This window comes from Trichomycterus rosablanca, chromosome 19 (assembly GCF_030014385.1).
Source record: "Trichomycterus rosablanca isolate fTriRos1 chromosome 19, fTriRos1.hap1, whole genome shotgun sequence".
Lineage (NCBI taxonomy): Eukaryota > Metazoa > Chordata > Actinopteri > Siluriformes > Trichomycteridae > Trichomycterus > Trichomycterus rosablanca.
The window spans coordinates 3,705,001-3,719,071 of record NC_086006.1 but is presented as its reverse complement, the minus strand read 5'-3'; the positions used below and the strand labels follow the sequence as shown (position 1 = coordinate 3,719,071).

Sequence of the window (14,071 nt, the reverse complement as noted above, 5' to 3'; positions counted from 1 at the left end):
ACTGAGCCACCGTGCCGCCCAAGATAAAAAGCTCTGTAATGAAAACAACCACAACCAATAATGAGAACTGTGATTAATTAAAAGACTTCAGTCATTACATTACAAAAGTACATTTACAGTACATGGTTTTTGGTTACTCAACCCACCTTTACAAATTCATATGTGATATTAAATTCTATTTATATTAAATATGATATGTGATAATAATAATTTAAATTCTAAATTAAATAAGAAATATTAAGATTTGTTTATATATTTATTTATTGCTAACCCTTATAGAGAAAGTGCATTGAACTGCTGTGTTCAAAGTATAGACACTGTAGGTCTGTGATCTTGCCCTGTTCTATCTGAGATTGGTGCTGAAGGTTACATGCCGCATTTCAAGGCTCTCATGTAGTAATATGAGTATAAAACAACTGAAGTCTAAGATTCTTGTTATAAATAGTTCAGGACTGGATTGTTCCTGATTGTACAGCAGAATGCGACCTTGGATCCTGCGCTGTGAAGCATTGTGCACATTTTGGCGTGGATTTAACGATGGGCCTTCTGTAGCCACGCAGACGTACATATAGAGTTTCATTTGTTCCATAAACTCCAAAGCCCAGGTTCACCAGGGTTACATAAATCCATACCGGCCAAACACACCCTACAGACTGGATCTCTCGAGAGCAGCTAAAGTTCAGTTCAGTCCACCGTGCGCAGGCTTTTAGCGAATAGCCTTCATAACCATCCATTCTGCTGCCGGCTCCGCTTACAGTCTCACTTTCTTTGTGGGGTCTCCCCTACCCGCTTGGCAACTCAAGCTCCAGATTCCTCATTCTTGGCTATTAATACAGTTTGTTTAGTCAGTTTCCTAGCAGGCGGCATCAAACAGAGTCTTTGCTGGGGCCGATTATAGCCGGGCCGCTGAGCTGTCCACCTGCTGACTCGGAGAAATCCAGGGTAACTAACTGGATGTTGCTGCCCAACTCCAGTCACCAGGGTCAAACCCAGTGCACCCAGTTTGGTGAAAAGACAACCCAGTACACACCACTAACTTTTGTGTACTGAAGGTTGAGGTTGGTGTACTGAATAACATCAGGCTTTTTAAACAGCCTGAACTAATGCTCATTGTCAACAGGCTAATGACACATGCAAACACAGCTGTTCAGTTTGCTTTGCTAGCATAGCTGAAATAAAACGTAGCATCTTTTAAGGTGTTAATCCCTTTTTTAACCTTTTGAACTTTGGCTGCTCACATTTCTAACTCGTTTGGTAGTAATCAAGTAGTCTAAATCTTAATCTCAAAGAGAATGGGGTTTGTAAACATGGATCAGATGTGGCTGAGGTTCGATGAACCACACGTCACATTTACAGGCAACAATATTCCATATTCGTAACAACGTTTTTAGATTATTACACAAAAATGAATAAAGAAATAAGTAAAGACCCAAACAATTTAAACACTATATTCACACCCTTTTCAGGAACAAGGTTATCCAACATGTAGCTTAAAAAATTGCCTTCTTGGTTACTCAACCAACCAGCTAACCAGTAACGTTAAAGGAAGGTCAATTTAACTGATTAAACACAGTTGAGCTTAATTTAAGAGCTTAGGAATAGCTTCGAGATACCGGCTGTTGTGTGAATGAAGTGCTTACTTCCGACACAATCAGCCCTGCCATCCGTCTGGGCCGGGTGGCTACATAAACAACGACTGGCTTGTTGTTCATACAGGGTGGGAAGCCGGACGGTACCTCATAACTGATGCAATTCCGACCTCTGCTGGCTGATTGATGGCGCCTGCACAGAGTCGAGGAATAATGCGTTGATCAGGGTGTGGCTCTCCAGGCACAAAGCTGATCCGCATATGAACTCGCCTCGCGCAGGTGAAAAGATGCAGTCGGCTACTGCACACGTGTCGGAGGGGGCGTGTGTCGGTCTCGCTCTCCTCAATCAGAAGTGGGGATCAGCGTCAGTAGAGAGAAAGCGCAATGCAATCGGGTGAATGGATACGACTAGATTGGGAGGAAAATTAACATTTCGAGTTCTACATTACTGTTCATCATGTCTTAAAAGTCTTGCCATCATAAAGCTCAGTGATGTGTTTAATATTTTAGTAGATTGTTGGTTAACTGTGACGTTATGATGTCTGGTTAATACATTTGGCAAAATTAGCATCCGCTTCATATTCAAAATAGCTGTTACCTGCACTTATTTGTAAATACACTTTCTCACACATCTCTGTGCATACTGGTTGTGTGTTAGTCTTGGCACCGGGCTGTTGGCTCGTTTCGTGAGCTTGTGAATTCTGCAATAAATCTAGCGGTTTGATTCGTGACGTCACCTTGATCTCAGCTGCGAGGAGAGGGTCTTTCGGTGCCGAGCAGGGCGGCTATTTCTTCGGGGCGAATAAACCCTGGCTGCTGATTTCGACTTGGACCACGCGGCGCTTCTGAATCAAAGCCGTCTGTAGCTCAGTGTAAATATGAACGACAGTCGTTTGGGGGTGGAGAATTATTTGGAAAATGATTGTTGATTAGTTGCCCAGATGATTAAAGCTTTATGATTCATTCAGTAGCTCGGTGGTGGAAAGAACGTACACTGCGGCTGGACCGGTGCCAGCTTTTATTTTCTCTCTCGGAATGAAGATGCCATGCGTGGCATAGCTACCATAGGTAACGGGATCTGCTTTATTAGTGGTGGAAGTGTACGCACACTGTACGTCATCCTGAGCTGCTTCTAGTCCAAATGTTAATGCATTATTATTATTATTATTATTATTATTTATATATCTACATCATCCTTGTATGTTTATAAAGTGTAAAGTGAAGGTAGTGGTGCCGGTTTATCATCTCTGCACTTGCGCTGAGGGTCTGAATGTTCTGTTCGCCGGCTCTATCAGTGTCTGGGGATGTTGTTTAGCGTAAGCGGTCCAGTAGCTCATGTTGCTTGCTATAATAAAAGTACAGGGAGGGTTTTGGGAAGCAGGCAGGCAGGGCAATTCATCGCAATGCAAGTCATTCCCCTGGATCGACACACGCTTACTTTAGAAATGTCTTACCAGGATTAGGATTACTATGCTATGCTATGCTATCAAATTTCTTATTTTCGTTACGTTCCTCTCGTTGCCTGTTTACTTGTTATTGGAAAGTTCATTGATCGGTTTACTGGTGTTGCTTTGATTTTTGCCATGGTGAATTATTGTGGTTTAAGTTTCTGACCAGTCAAAGCTGACCCCTGTCCCTCCGGCACGTGTGGAGTAGCCGACCGCATCTTCTCACCCGCACATGGCGAGTTCATATGCGGATCAGCTTTGTGTACGGAGAGCCACACCCTGATCAGCATTGTTCCCCAACTGTGCGGACGCCATGAGGGGTCCCTGTCCGGCTCATACAACCAAAGGAACAACAGGCCGATCGCTGTTCATGCAGCCGTCCAGCCCAGCCGGATGGCAGACCTAAGGTTCGATACGATGTATTCGAAATCCCAGCTCTGGTGTGCTAGCGTGTTTTACCGCTGTGCCACCTGAGCGGCAGATTGTGTTTTCATCAGTTTCTTTATCCTAGTCAAGATTGCGGCAGGTCCGATTAGGGTCATTCGAAACACTGGGTGTAAGGCAGGAACACACTGGACAGGACGTCAATCCGTTGCACAGAATAGCTTCGGCCGTTCACCCTTTCAGACTGTCTGTATAGATGACCGCTGGGCCAATAACTCGGCTCACATTTTAACCTGGATCTCAGTGGAGACGGATTAGACGTAACAGACCGCCGTGCAACCCCCCTTATATCATTTCCCCCTAATCTTTTAATTGCCGTATTTAAATGACACAGTTCTAAAATTTCCTGGCACAACTAAAGGTCTAATATCACGCACACAGACACTGTCCAAAACGCAGTTCCACCCTCGTGCCCTTTAGGATTTACGCACTATAGATCCACACCTCAAGGTCATCACCAAGCACACACTCGGTAAGAGCAGGGTTTCATCGTGGTGGAGTTTCTTCACACCAAGCTCGTCAGATCGTGTCTTTATGGACCTCACTTGTGCCCAAGGCTTTTCTAAACTGCTGCCACAAAGCTGGAGGCATACGATTTATTTGATGTACTTGATGTTATACACGTCGTTAATGGATGTAGCTAAAACACATGAACTTAATAAGCACCGTCACCTCACAGCATTTAAATGTAATCAGTCATCTTATACTGGGGCTGTTAGGCTAAACTAACTTAAAATACGATTATAGAACCTACATGTAGTCAATGAAGTCAATCTTACTGTAGATCTCACATCCAAGCTACATAAAAAAAGCAGGTTCAGCTCCTGCAGATACGTTTCGTTACAGAGTTCATTATTCTTATCGGAGGTGACCACATACTTTTGGCAGTAAAGCGTACTGGAGTAAACGTAGCGCGTTATTACCACCTCTGATAGGGCGGCTCGGTGGGTAGCACTGTCACCTCACAGCAAGAAGGTCCTGGGTTTGATCCTCAGGTGGAGCGATCTGGGTCCTTTCTGTGCGGAGTTTGCATGTTCTCCCCGTGTCTGCGTGGGTTTCCTCCAGGAGCTCCGGTTTCCGGAGAATCGGTGAATCTGAGATTGTCCATGACTGTGTTTGGCGTTAAACTTGAACTGATGAATCTTGGGTGACCAGTAACTATCTGTCCTGTCATGAATGTAACCAAAGTGTGTAAAACATGACGTTGAAATCCTAATAAATAAATAATATAAAAACCTCCTCTGATGATTCTCAGTTTGTTTCACTCTCCACTTTGTCCCTGAAGTCGTTTGCTGAATTTCTTTAAGGGCTAGCTTGTTAAAATCTGATATTTTTTCCTTATTTAAATGTTCAGTAAGTCCTCGGGTTTACGGCGGACTCGACATGCGGCGTTTCGTGGTTACGTCGCCATCTCCTATAAATTTGTTAAGAAAGTCTTGTTCCGTCATTCCGATGTACGCCGTTTGAGACGTAAAAACAAAGTTCGCACGGGGACCAGTTGGCGAGCGGACGAATACGTCGTCACGCGGCGCTATACGAGGAAGACGGCGTTGTTCATACTGTGTATGTGCTCCGTGTGGGTGACGTAGATGCTTATGTAGGTGGGTTCCGACTTACGGCGAAAATCGCGTTACGTCGCGTCCGTAGGAACGGATCTCCGACGCAAGTGGAGGACCTCCTGTAATCGGTTATTATACTGGGCCTAATGGGCTCAAATAATCTTCTTAATGAAATAACAATCTTAATGACTTGCATCATTTGAGGTCTCACATCCAAGCTACATAAAAAAGCAGGTTCAGCTCCTGTTATACGTTTCGTTACGGAGTTGAACTGTGATGAACACGAGACTACGATAGTTGCCATGTGGGATGTTTGTGTTGGTGGGAGGAGGCAGGATCACAGTGAGGACTAGAGGTGGGGCGAGAGCGGTAGGCGTGTAGAGACGCAGGCATGCCGAGCTTTGTGCAAATCCTGGCTACCACGACTTCTCAGTAAACTGTACCTCATTGGCTAGTCAGATGCCCCCATTGTCCAGGAAGTACCACTAGGGAAACTTGTACTTGCTTCGTGTGTTTTGTGTGCTTGGGATATTTTTAAATACGTTTCCTGCACCGACTACAGATACGACCAGCGAAGCGTCTCTGCTTTATCGGTGGTCTCGCTCAGGCTTTTCAGGAGTTTATGAAACAGCAACGACGTCCTTAACCATGTTCTCCCCTTCTCCCTTTTTACAGCTACATTGCAAGCTGTTTGCAAAAATGGGGGATGACAAACCTTTTGTGTGCAACGCTCCCGGCTGCGGACAGGTAAGGGCATTTACTTCTGTCTCCGTGTGTGTGTGTGTGTGTGTGAGATGACCCTGATTGTCCAGAGGGCATGCTCTTTTAGCTGCTTGTAATGCGAGTACTCTCCGCTGATACACTCAGGTCAGTGTGGTACAGACTTCCTGGCCACTTCTGTCCACTCTGTACATGCGTTCCTGTCACGTTCCTTTATTCAGTGGTTGAGCGTTCTTTGACAAATCACTGCAGCCTGTAAATAACTCTAAAACAATAACGTCCCGGGTAGAGGAAGCAAACACATTCAGTCAAAAAAAACCTCATGATTTTTGGCAGCACAGCCAAAAGGGCATTGAAAGCAGAAAGCGGAAGTGATTCAGGCAGCACGTTGCTCCTGCTTAGTTCCACTCACATAAGACTAGAAAATATTTGCCATTGTTTACATTATTGCTTCTATAACAGGACTTTTAATTACTAATAATGACTGAAACCAATAATGTAAAGCAGGGGTTTTCAACCTGTGGGGCTCCCGGGAGACCACGGGAGACATATTTCATTACTCTAACTGACCACGCTCACACGCACGTTTAATGTTATTCAGTTCCGTCTGAAAAAAACCTTCAAAATAGGGCTCACAGCGAAGATAACCGGTGTCAAAAGCAACGACCGCTGTTACAGGACGTGTTTGTGTCTTTAAGAGAGACGCTCTGTTCACAGTATCGATTATAAGTGACTCGGGAGTCGATTCATTTTAAGCGCAGCGTAAGTTTCTTTTCTCAGTCATCTCTCCGTGTTTACTGTTATAATAAATGATGCGGTTGTAAATAAACACCGACTACTACAGAACATTCTGTGTGACTCGCTTACCTTAAAAAGCTCAGGCTTAATTATACTGAGTATCACCACAGAGTCAGAGTCGTCCTGCCTGTGGAGCTAAACGTTTTCAGTCAGTCAGAGCAGATGATCCCGAACTAACCAACTTAGTAATTGATTAACTTTTGTCTAAAGTAACGTTTTCTGCTCTCATCTACATCAAAAAGCAAGAACCGCTTATGATCTACCAAAGTGAACCACGAGTTTATATAATGTGCTGATAGAATCGGCTCAGATGGGGTCGGACTGTATTATCTTTTTAAAATAATATTTTCAATCAGCAAAATTATATAATGTGCACAACATTAATTACGTTCTTTTAGCTTGTCAGAAGCTTTCTCAATGATTTCTGTGCAGTGGTTGACGAAGGGGAGGGGGGCGCATGTCCAAAAAGGTTGAAAACCCCTGATCTAGAGCAGGGGTGGGCAATTAATTTTTCCAAGGGGACACATAAGAAACTGTTGTGGAGGGCCGGACCAATAGGGTGAACTTCATTCTGCTCAATATTAATAATTTTTTATATTGCCTAAATTTTACAGTTCTGATTACAAATTTTACAGCTGTTACTGTTAAGCAGGCAGAGTGTAAACATCAACATTATTTCAATATTTAATCAACTTTCTTGAAAACAAATGTGAACAAAATGTGCAGTAACTTTACACAAAGTGCTGCTGTTATTTGAAGATCACAAAGCTGATCTTAACTGCTCCAGTCCTGGATGTGTAAAACTTTATAAAAAGTCTGTGTTGGGTTTAGGGCTGGGCGATTTTCACCCGATGTTAGAAATGTGACCATCGCGATTGTTTACATACTTCATATTTTAATTAAAATACCAACATGTCACGAGGCAGAAACTGACCAGACGCTCGCGGAATATAAATCAGGAAAAGTTTAATATCAAAAACAGCAAAAACAGTCAACGGAAGACGAGAAGGATCATACACGGTAACGGTTAGATTCAGAAATAAGGACGCAAACACGATCGGCAAAACTTCACAACGAGACTCAAACAGAAGAGTTTAAATAAGCTGCGCATGGAATTAAACACGGCTGAACTGAATCAAAACTCCGGAGACGGTGAGCGCGATCAGGATTGGCTGACCGGGGACATGTGATAGTCACGTGAGAGTCCGTGGGAGCATGGGAATTGTAGTCCATATTGTTAGAAGCAGAACGTGCCCCCTCCATCCACCCCCCCAGTCACAAGAGGACAAAATCAAAGCTGAGCTGAGTGCTTACCCCCCCCAGTGTAGATACTGATACAGACTCACTTCAGTGGTGGAAACAGTAAACAGGAACGTTTTAAGGAACCTGTAAAGAACTTTTTGTGGTTTTGCACTTTTCTTAATGTAAGGAGGTTCTGCTGCACATTATTTAAAGTGAGTTGTTTGTGAGTTATTCTTATAAAGGATATAGCTCATTCAGATTTCTATTTTGTTTTAATTATTGTTATAAAGTTTTTGAAAGGATCATTATAGATGGTGCTGTTACTATTTTTGCACCTCTGCAGTCTTTTAAATTAAAATGCAAAAAAAGAAATTAGAGTATTTTTTTCAGTTGCATTATACAAGAACAAAAAATCAAGTATCGGTAATAAATGCTAAAATAATCGAGATATATATATATATATATTATTATTTATTTTTTTTTTGCAATATCGCCCAGCCCTAGTTGGTTTGCAGTTTGGTTAGCGAAGCTTCAGATGTGACTAGGGCTGAAACGATTCCTCGAGTAAATCGATTACTAAAAATCATCGATTAAATTTTTTTTGCATCGAGGAATCGTTTAATCCACACAATTATATACAGCTCACGGTGTTTCACACGGACGACTTTCACTTTTCCGCAGCGTGTTTACGCTGTGTTCATCTGACGTGAAAAAGCTGAGGGCTGCGTCCCAAATCTCTTACATAAACAGAACTTAACAGGACTTAATCCGGGTTCTTTTTGCGGACAGTTTAATGAACACTACGTATTTGGACACGTTCGCTACTCCTGCGAACTGAACGTAGCGATTTAGGACGCAGCCGAGATTTGATAGCGCGGACTGCGAAATATAGAGAGAAAATAGCGAACAGGAGGAGACTGGACAGAGAAAACCACAGAAAGTTTGAGATCATTTTAAGCTGATAAAACTAAAACTCAGAACAACATCCACACCATCAGAGCGTCGTGTTGATACGCTGACTTTACTTCATTATAACCACCACAGGCTTTTATGAAGACTTAGGCAAACACACACACACACACACACACACACACACACACACACACACACCAGATCTACCTCATCTAGAGACACAATCCTGACAGATTTTTTTTTACCTCCTACAAACACCACAAAACCTCCCAACATAATATTAAAGCTTTATGTACTGTGTGAGCTGTAGCTGAAAATTAGAGGCTTATGTTATTATTTTTGACTTGATGACCTGATGTTTCAGGTTGCCTGTTTACATTTTAAAAGTAAATTGATTTATTTTTGATGTATTTGTTTTTGCATTAAAAAAATGTTAAACTGTCCTGTATGCAAGGAATACAAATGTACAGTTTGGTTTAAGAAACATGTCTTATTTATTCTAATATGTATTTATTTATCTTTATTAAAGCAAAAAGTATTTCTTAACCGATTACTCGATTAATCGCTGGAATAATCGATAGAATACTCGATTACAAAAAGAATCGATAGTTGCAGCCCTAGATGTGACGCTCTGCATCGTTCAAGTTCTTGTATTTCTCTGTGTTTAGTACCGTAACAGCGCTATAAACCCTGGATTTAAATTGTGATCCTCAAACAGCTTTACACCTGACTGACTTGAAGTTCATGTCTGGTTAAAAACGTAATCGTCTCTGTCAGTCGCGCTCAGTTCTGTTCGCCGACACATTACGGTGAAGCTGGATGGATACACTCGTCTCGCACACACGTCAATCCAAACTTGCGGAAATTTAAAGTCTGATCTAGATCATCCATCCATCCATCTTTTTTGTTTTAGGTTAAAAAACAAACCATATGAATAAGTTATTAGGGTTGGTGCAGTATTGTATTCTGTCTCCATCATGCTGCTGTTGTTATGTTTTTATCTTGTGAGTTCATGTTTCTCTGTGCAAGTGTGTGTTTGTCGGAGAGAACCTTCACACAGGTCTTTATGTTGCCCAAATCTGCTGCATTCAACACGTGTGTATCAGTAACTATCGTCCCTGACCGTGACATGCACACTTGTAATGGAACATTCATTGCCATGCACGTTTTTAGAGGTGTGGCTCGGTGGGTAGCACTGTCGCCTCACAGCAAGAAGGTCCTGGGTTCGATCCCCAGGCGGGGCGGTCCGGGTCCTTTCTGTGTGGAGCTTGCATGTTCTCTCCGTGTCTGCGTGGGTTTCCTCCGGGTGCTCCGGTTTCCTCCCACAGTCCAAAGACGTCCAAGTGAGGTGAATTGGAGGTACAAAAATTGTCCACGACTGTGTTTGATATAACCTTGTGAACTGATGAATCTTGTGTAATGAGTAACTACCGTTCCTGTCATGAATGGAACCAAAAGTGTAAAACGTGCAAAAAAAATCCTAATAAATAAACAAACAAACACATTTTTACAGGGTGGTCCTCATATATTGTGATGAGAGCAGAACTTTGACTGTTCACATTAAACCTACAGCCGTTTGGGTGTCTACACAGACACACGATTTGCTGTGTGTCTCTAGGGGGGAAGAACAATGGCTGAAACGGGGTTCCTCTTTGCTGCGGCTTCTGCTGACCGGTCAACGAGGTGTGGGGGGGGCGGCTGATCATAGATGGCAGTGTATGACTCCCGTCCCTGGCAGGTCGGCCCTCTTCAATCGGGGTCGAGAGAGAGAGAGAGATTAGCTCCGATTGGCCACGACTGGATTGGACAGGGAAAAAAGGGATGTAAACAATAAAGAATTGATTAAAAACAAATCCCGACAGTAAGGTGGCTGTCATATTGTTCAACAGGACATCTCTTATAATGTTGTCATGTCCTTAAGTTGGATAGCATATTAATTGACAGTAGAGTTATCAATAGAGTCATCACCCGTATGCTTAGACAGAAACCGCAGTGTTCTAATCTGCCCACCACCCAAACTCTATGTAAATGAAGGAAATATTTTGTCAGCCTATAAATATAAATGCTGATAAACATCTGCTTTAAATTTCACTTCCAGATTTTTTCTGCTGTTTTAAGATTTACAGTTACAGCTCATTTAAACTATAACCAGCATCACATAATCTAATAATTGTGTGTGATATCTCTGGAGAAGACCTTAACAAAGGTCTATCTTTACTCACAATGACTGTTAGGCACTAATAGTAAGACAATACTCCCATTTATACCATCAAGAATAACTCATTTGTTCCATTTCCCGTAAGCCTTTTTACCTTCTCTTAGCAACCGACTTAAAGAAAAGTTTCATGTTCTACAAAGGGGAAGCTGAAGGGAAGCGTGTTGTCTGCATTAGGGAATATTCCTAATGCGCCGCTCTTTGTTCCTTACAGTGTAAGGAATGTAAGAGCCTGTGGCGTGACCTTGCTGTCAAAGGCGAGCTCGGGAACCACACAGTTGTTGTATTGGTGATGCTGGTACGACTAAAAATAAGCTCCCGACTCTTGACTGTTTCCACTTTGTTCTCTCGCGGGCGCACCGTGCCAGAAATAGGCCGAAGAAGCTGCAGCAACCAGAGCCTGATGAATTGTCTTACAGCTCGGCCCGTGTCACCAACGTGCGCAAAACTCACGGAGAGAAAAAAAAACGGAGAGAGAGAATTTAGCAAAGGCTTAACGCTCCTATTTTCCATAGGACCACAAATATACACCGATCAGCCATAACATTAAAACCACCTCCTTGTTTCTACACTCACTGTCCATTTTATCAGCTCCACTTACCATATAGAAGCACTTTGTAGTTCTACAATTACTGACTGTACTCCATTTGTTTCTCTGCATGCTTTGTTACCCCCTTTCATGCTGTTCTTTAATGGTCAGGACCCCCACAGGACCACCACAGAGCAGGTATTATTTAGGTGGTGGATGATTCTCAGCACTGCAGTGACACTGACATGGTGGTGGTGTGTTAGTGTGTGTTGTGCTGGTATGAGTGGATCAGACACAGCAGCGCTGCTGGAGTTTTTAAACACCTCACTGTCACTGCTGGACTGAGAATAGTCCATCAATCAAAAATATCCAGCCAACAGCGCCCCGTGGGCAGCGTCCTGTGACCACTGATGAAGGTCTAGAAGATGACCGACTCAAACAGCAGCAATAGATGAGCGATCGTCTCTGACCTTACATCTACAAGGTGGACCGACTAGGTAGGAGTGTCTAATAGAGTGGACAGTGAGTGGACACGGTATTTAAAAACTCCAGCAGCGCTGCTGTGTCTGATCCACTCAAACCAGCACAACACACACTAACACACCACCACCATGTCAGTGTCACTGCAGTGCTGAGAATGATCCACCACCTAAATAATACCTGCTCTGTGGTGGTCCTGTGAGAGTCCTGACCGTTGAAGAACAGGGTGAAAGTTAAGCTAAAAAGGACGTGACTCTATATGGTAAGTGGAGCTGATAAAATGGACAGTGAGTGTAGAAACAAGGAGGTGGTTTTAATGTTATGGCTGATCAGTGTAAGTTCAGGGGCACGTACTGAAAGGCAGGAGCAGAGTTAAATCATCACTCAGTGGTTTTGCAGTAAGTTCTGTAATCTGGGCAAACATTTTAGCCTGTCCAGGACCCGACAGTAAGAGCTGTACATAGCAGCTCATGTGTTCCTAATAAAAAGAGAAAAAAGCATAGAGATAATTTATTAGGCACATCCAAAAATGATTACACTTAAACTGTGGGTCTTGGTTTTTTTTTTTTTGGCTGAGTGGCCAAACCTGACCACCCGTGCTTTAGTGGGAAAGTGTCTCTACATAAATTTAGCTCTGTTATTAACAGATGTATTCAGTTTCACCCACTGCTTCATCCTGTGGATGAGCACACACTGGTGCCGGTACGTTGCACGGTGACACACACACACACACACACACACACACACACACACAATCACACACACACACACACACACCATCTGCATATTTTAGAGAGGTGAGAGAAATCCAGGCTACCTAAGGAAAAAAGCCACACAGTTTGGAGAACATGTAAAACTCTTCACTACTGATCACAAACATGAATTAAACCTGTCATAAGTCACTATATCCTCTATAAGAAATATCCTATTTGACAGTACGGCGTTCTTGGACCATGTTTTATGTCCATGCGGTCAAACATGTTTTAGAAGCCTTTTGATGAACGGCAGGCTTGTTTTTTATGGTTATATTTGACCATCCGGATCATCCGGATAAGGTTGGTATTCCTCCTGACCTTTAGCACTTTGAGTGGTTAATCTAGCTGTTTGTATGGGCACAGAGATGGGCGATGTGCTCAAAAAAAGCTGGGACGAGGCAACATGAGTAAAAAAATGTATCGAATGTTCGAGTTACCACAGAGCAGGTGGATTAGTAACAGGTGAAGGTATCGTGGCCTGGTTGTGAAGGAATATTTAACGATCTCTGTGCTCTGTAGATGTGAGAATTGTCATCCTGAAAGGAACCACCCCCATCAGGATTTCAGAATCAGAAAGTACCAGGTATACAAGGAATTTCTCTTGGTGCGGGTGTCAACATATTTAGATGTAGTAAAACAAAATAGAAAAACATATTATATATAGAAACATTTATCTAAACATAAAAAGATACATGTCTAAAAATAAATACATTTCCTCATAAGATCATCGGTCAGAATACTAATTTAAAGTAAGACTTTAGTTATAGGAGTGCAGACCACACCTCCGTAGGCCAGAACTTTAGAAGCGTTGGCTCAGTATTTTCACTGCTGTTTCGGATTATAGTAATAAATCAGAACTAAACAGAGCCTTGTCACCGAGGCTCGGGGATCCCACTGAGTAGTTCTGTAACTCTCCAACGTTTCTGGATGAGTTCCTGCTTTGAATTTACACTGCTTAACCATTATGTAAAATAACACAAAATTAAGCATGCAAAAAAAGTACAGCAACACGGTCAATAGGAGGTTGGTGATGAACATGCTTTTTATTGTTGTGTCAGAACTATAAAAAAGCAGCTTTGATTGCTCATCAGATTGTGCCCTAAATACCAAAGGGAAAGACAAAAATTCTCCATAGCTGGAACAATGAAAGACATTTTTAGCCTAGAAAAAGCAGAAAAGCTTTTGAACTTCGTTGCAATCACTAAATTAGGAATACACATATAATATCAGAGAATACCTAACATATACAAATCACCCACATAAACCTTTTCTGCTGTGAATGTAACTCACACGGCGTGTGATAGATAGATAGATGGGGTCAGAGCGCATGGTCAGCCATCGTACGGCGCCCCTGGAGAAGACAGGGTTAAGGGCCTTGCT

At 42.6% G+C, this 14,071-nt stretch overlaps 1 protein-coding gene and 1 long non-coding RNA gene across 3 annotated transcripts in view; one reads left to right on the top strand and one right to left on the bottom strand.

The window, feature by feature from the left end:
• Positions 1-14,071, top strand: part of atf7a (activating transcription factor 7a) — a 33,129-nt gene that overhangs the window by 6,273 nt on the left and 12,785 nt on the right. The window contains exon 2 of one of the 2 annotated variants that reach the window (XM_063015017.1): positions 5,716-5,787. In XM_063015017.1, the coding sequence (XP_062871087.1) occupies positions 5,740-5,787 (48 nt within the window). In that variant the 5' untranslated portion in view covers positions 5,716-5,739. Of the gene's footprint in view, positions 1-5,698; positions 5,788-14,071 lie in introns of those variants that run through there. The other variant, XM_063015016.1, reaches the window with a different exon arrangement.
• The window catches only part of LOC134333160 (uncharacterized), an 8,865-nt gene continuing 5,022 nt past the window's right edge, over positions 10,229-14,071 (bottom strand). Inside the window, exons 2-3 of the long non-coding RNA XR_010015346.1 lie at positions 12,291-12,414; positions 10,229-10,509 (exon numbers count right to left, since the gene is read on the bottom strand). This is a non-coding gene — a long non-coding RNA (uncharacterized LOC134333160). The remainder of the gene's footprint in view (positions 10,510-12,290; positions 12,415-14,071) is intronic.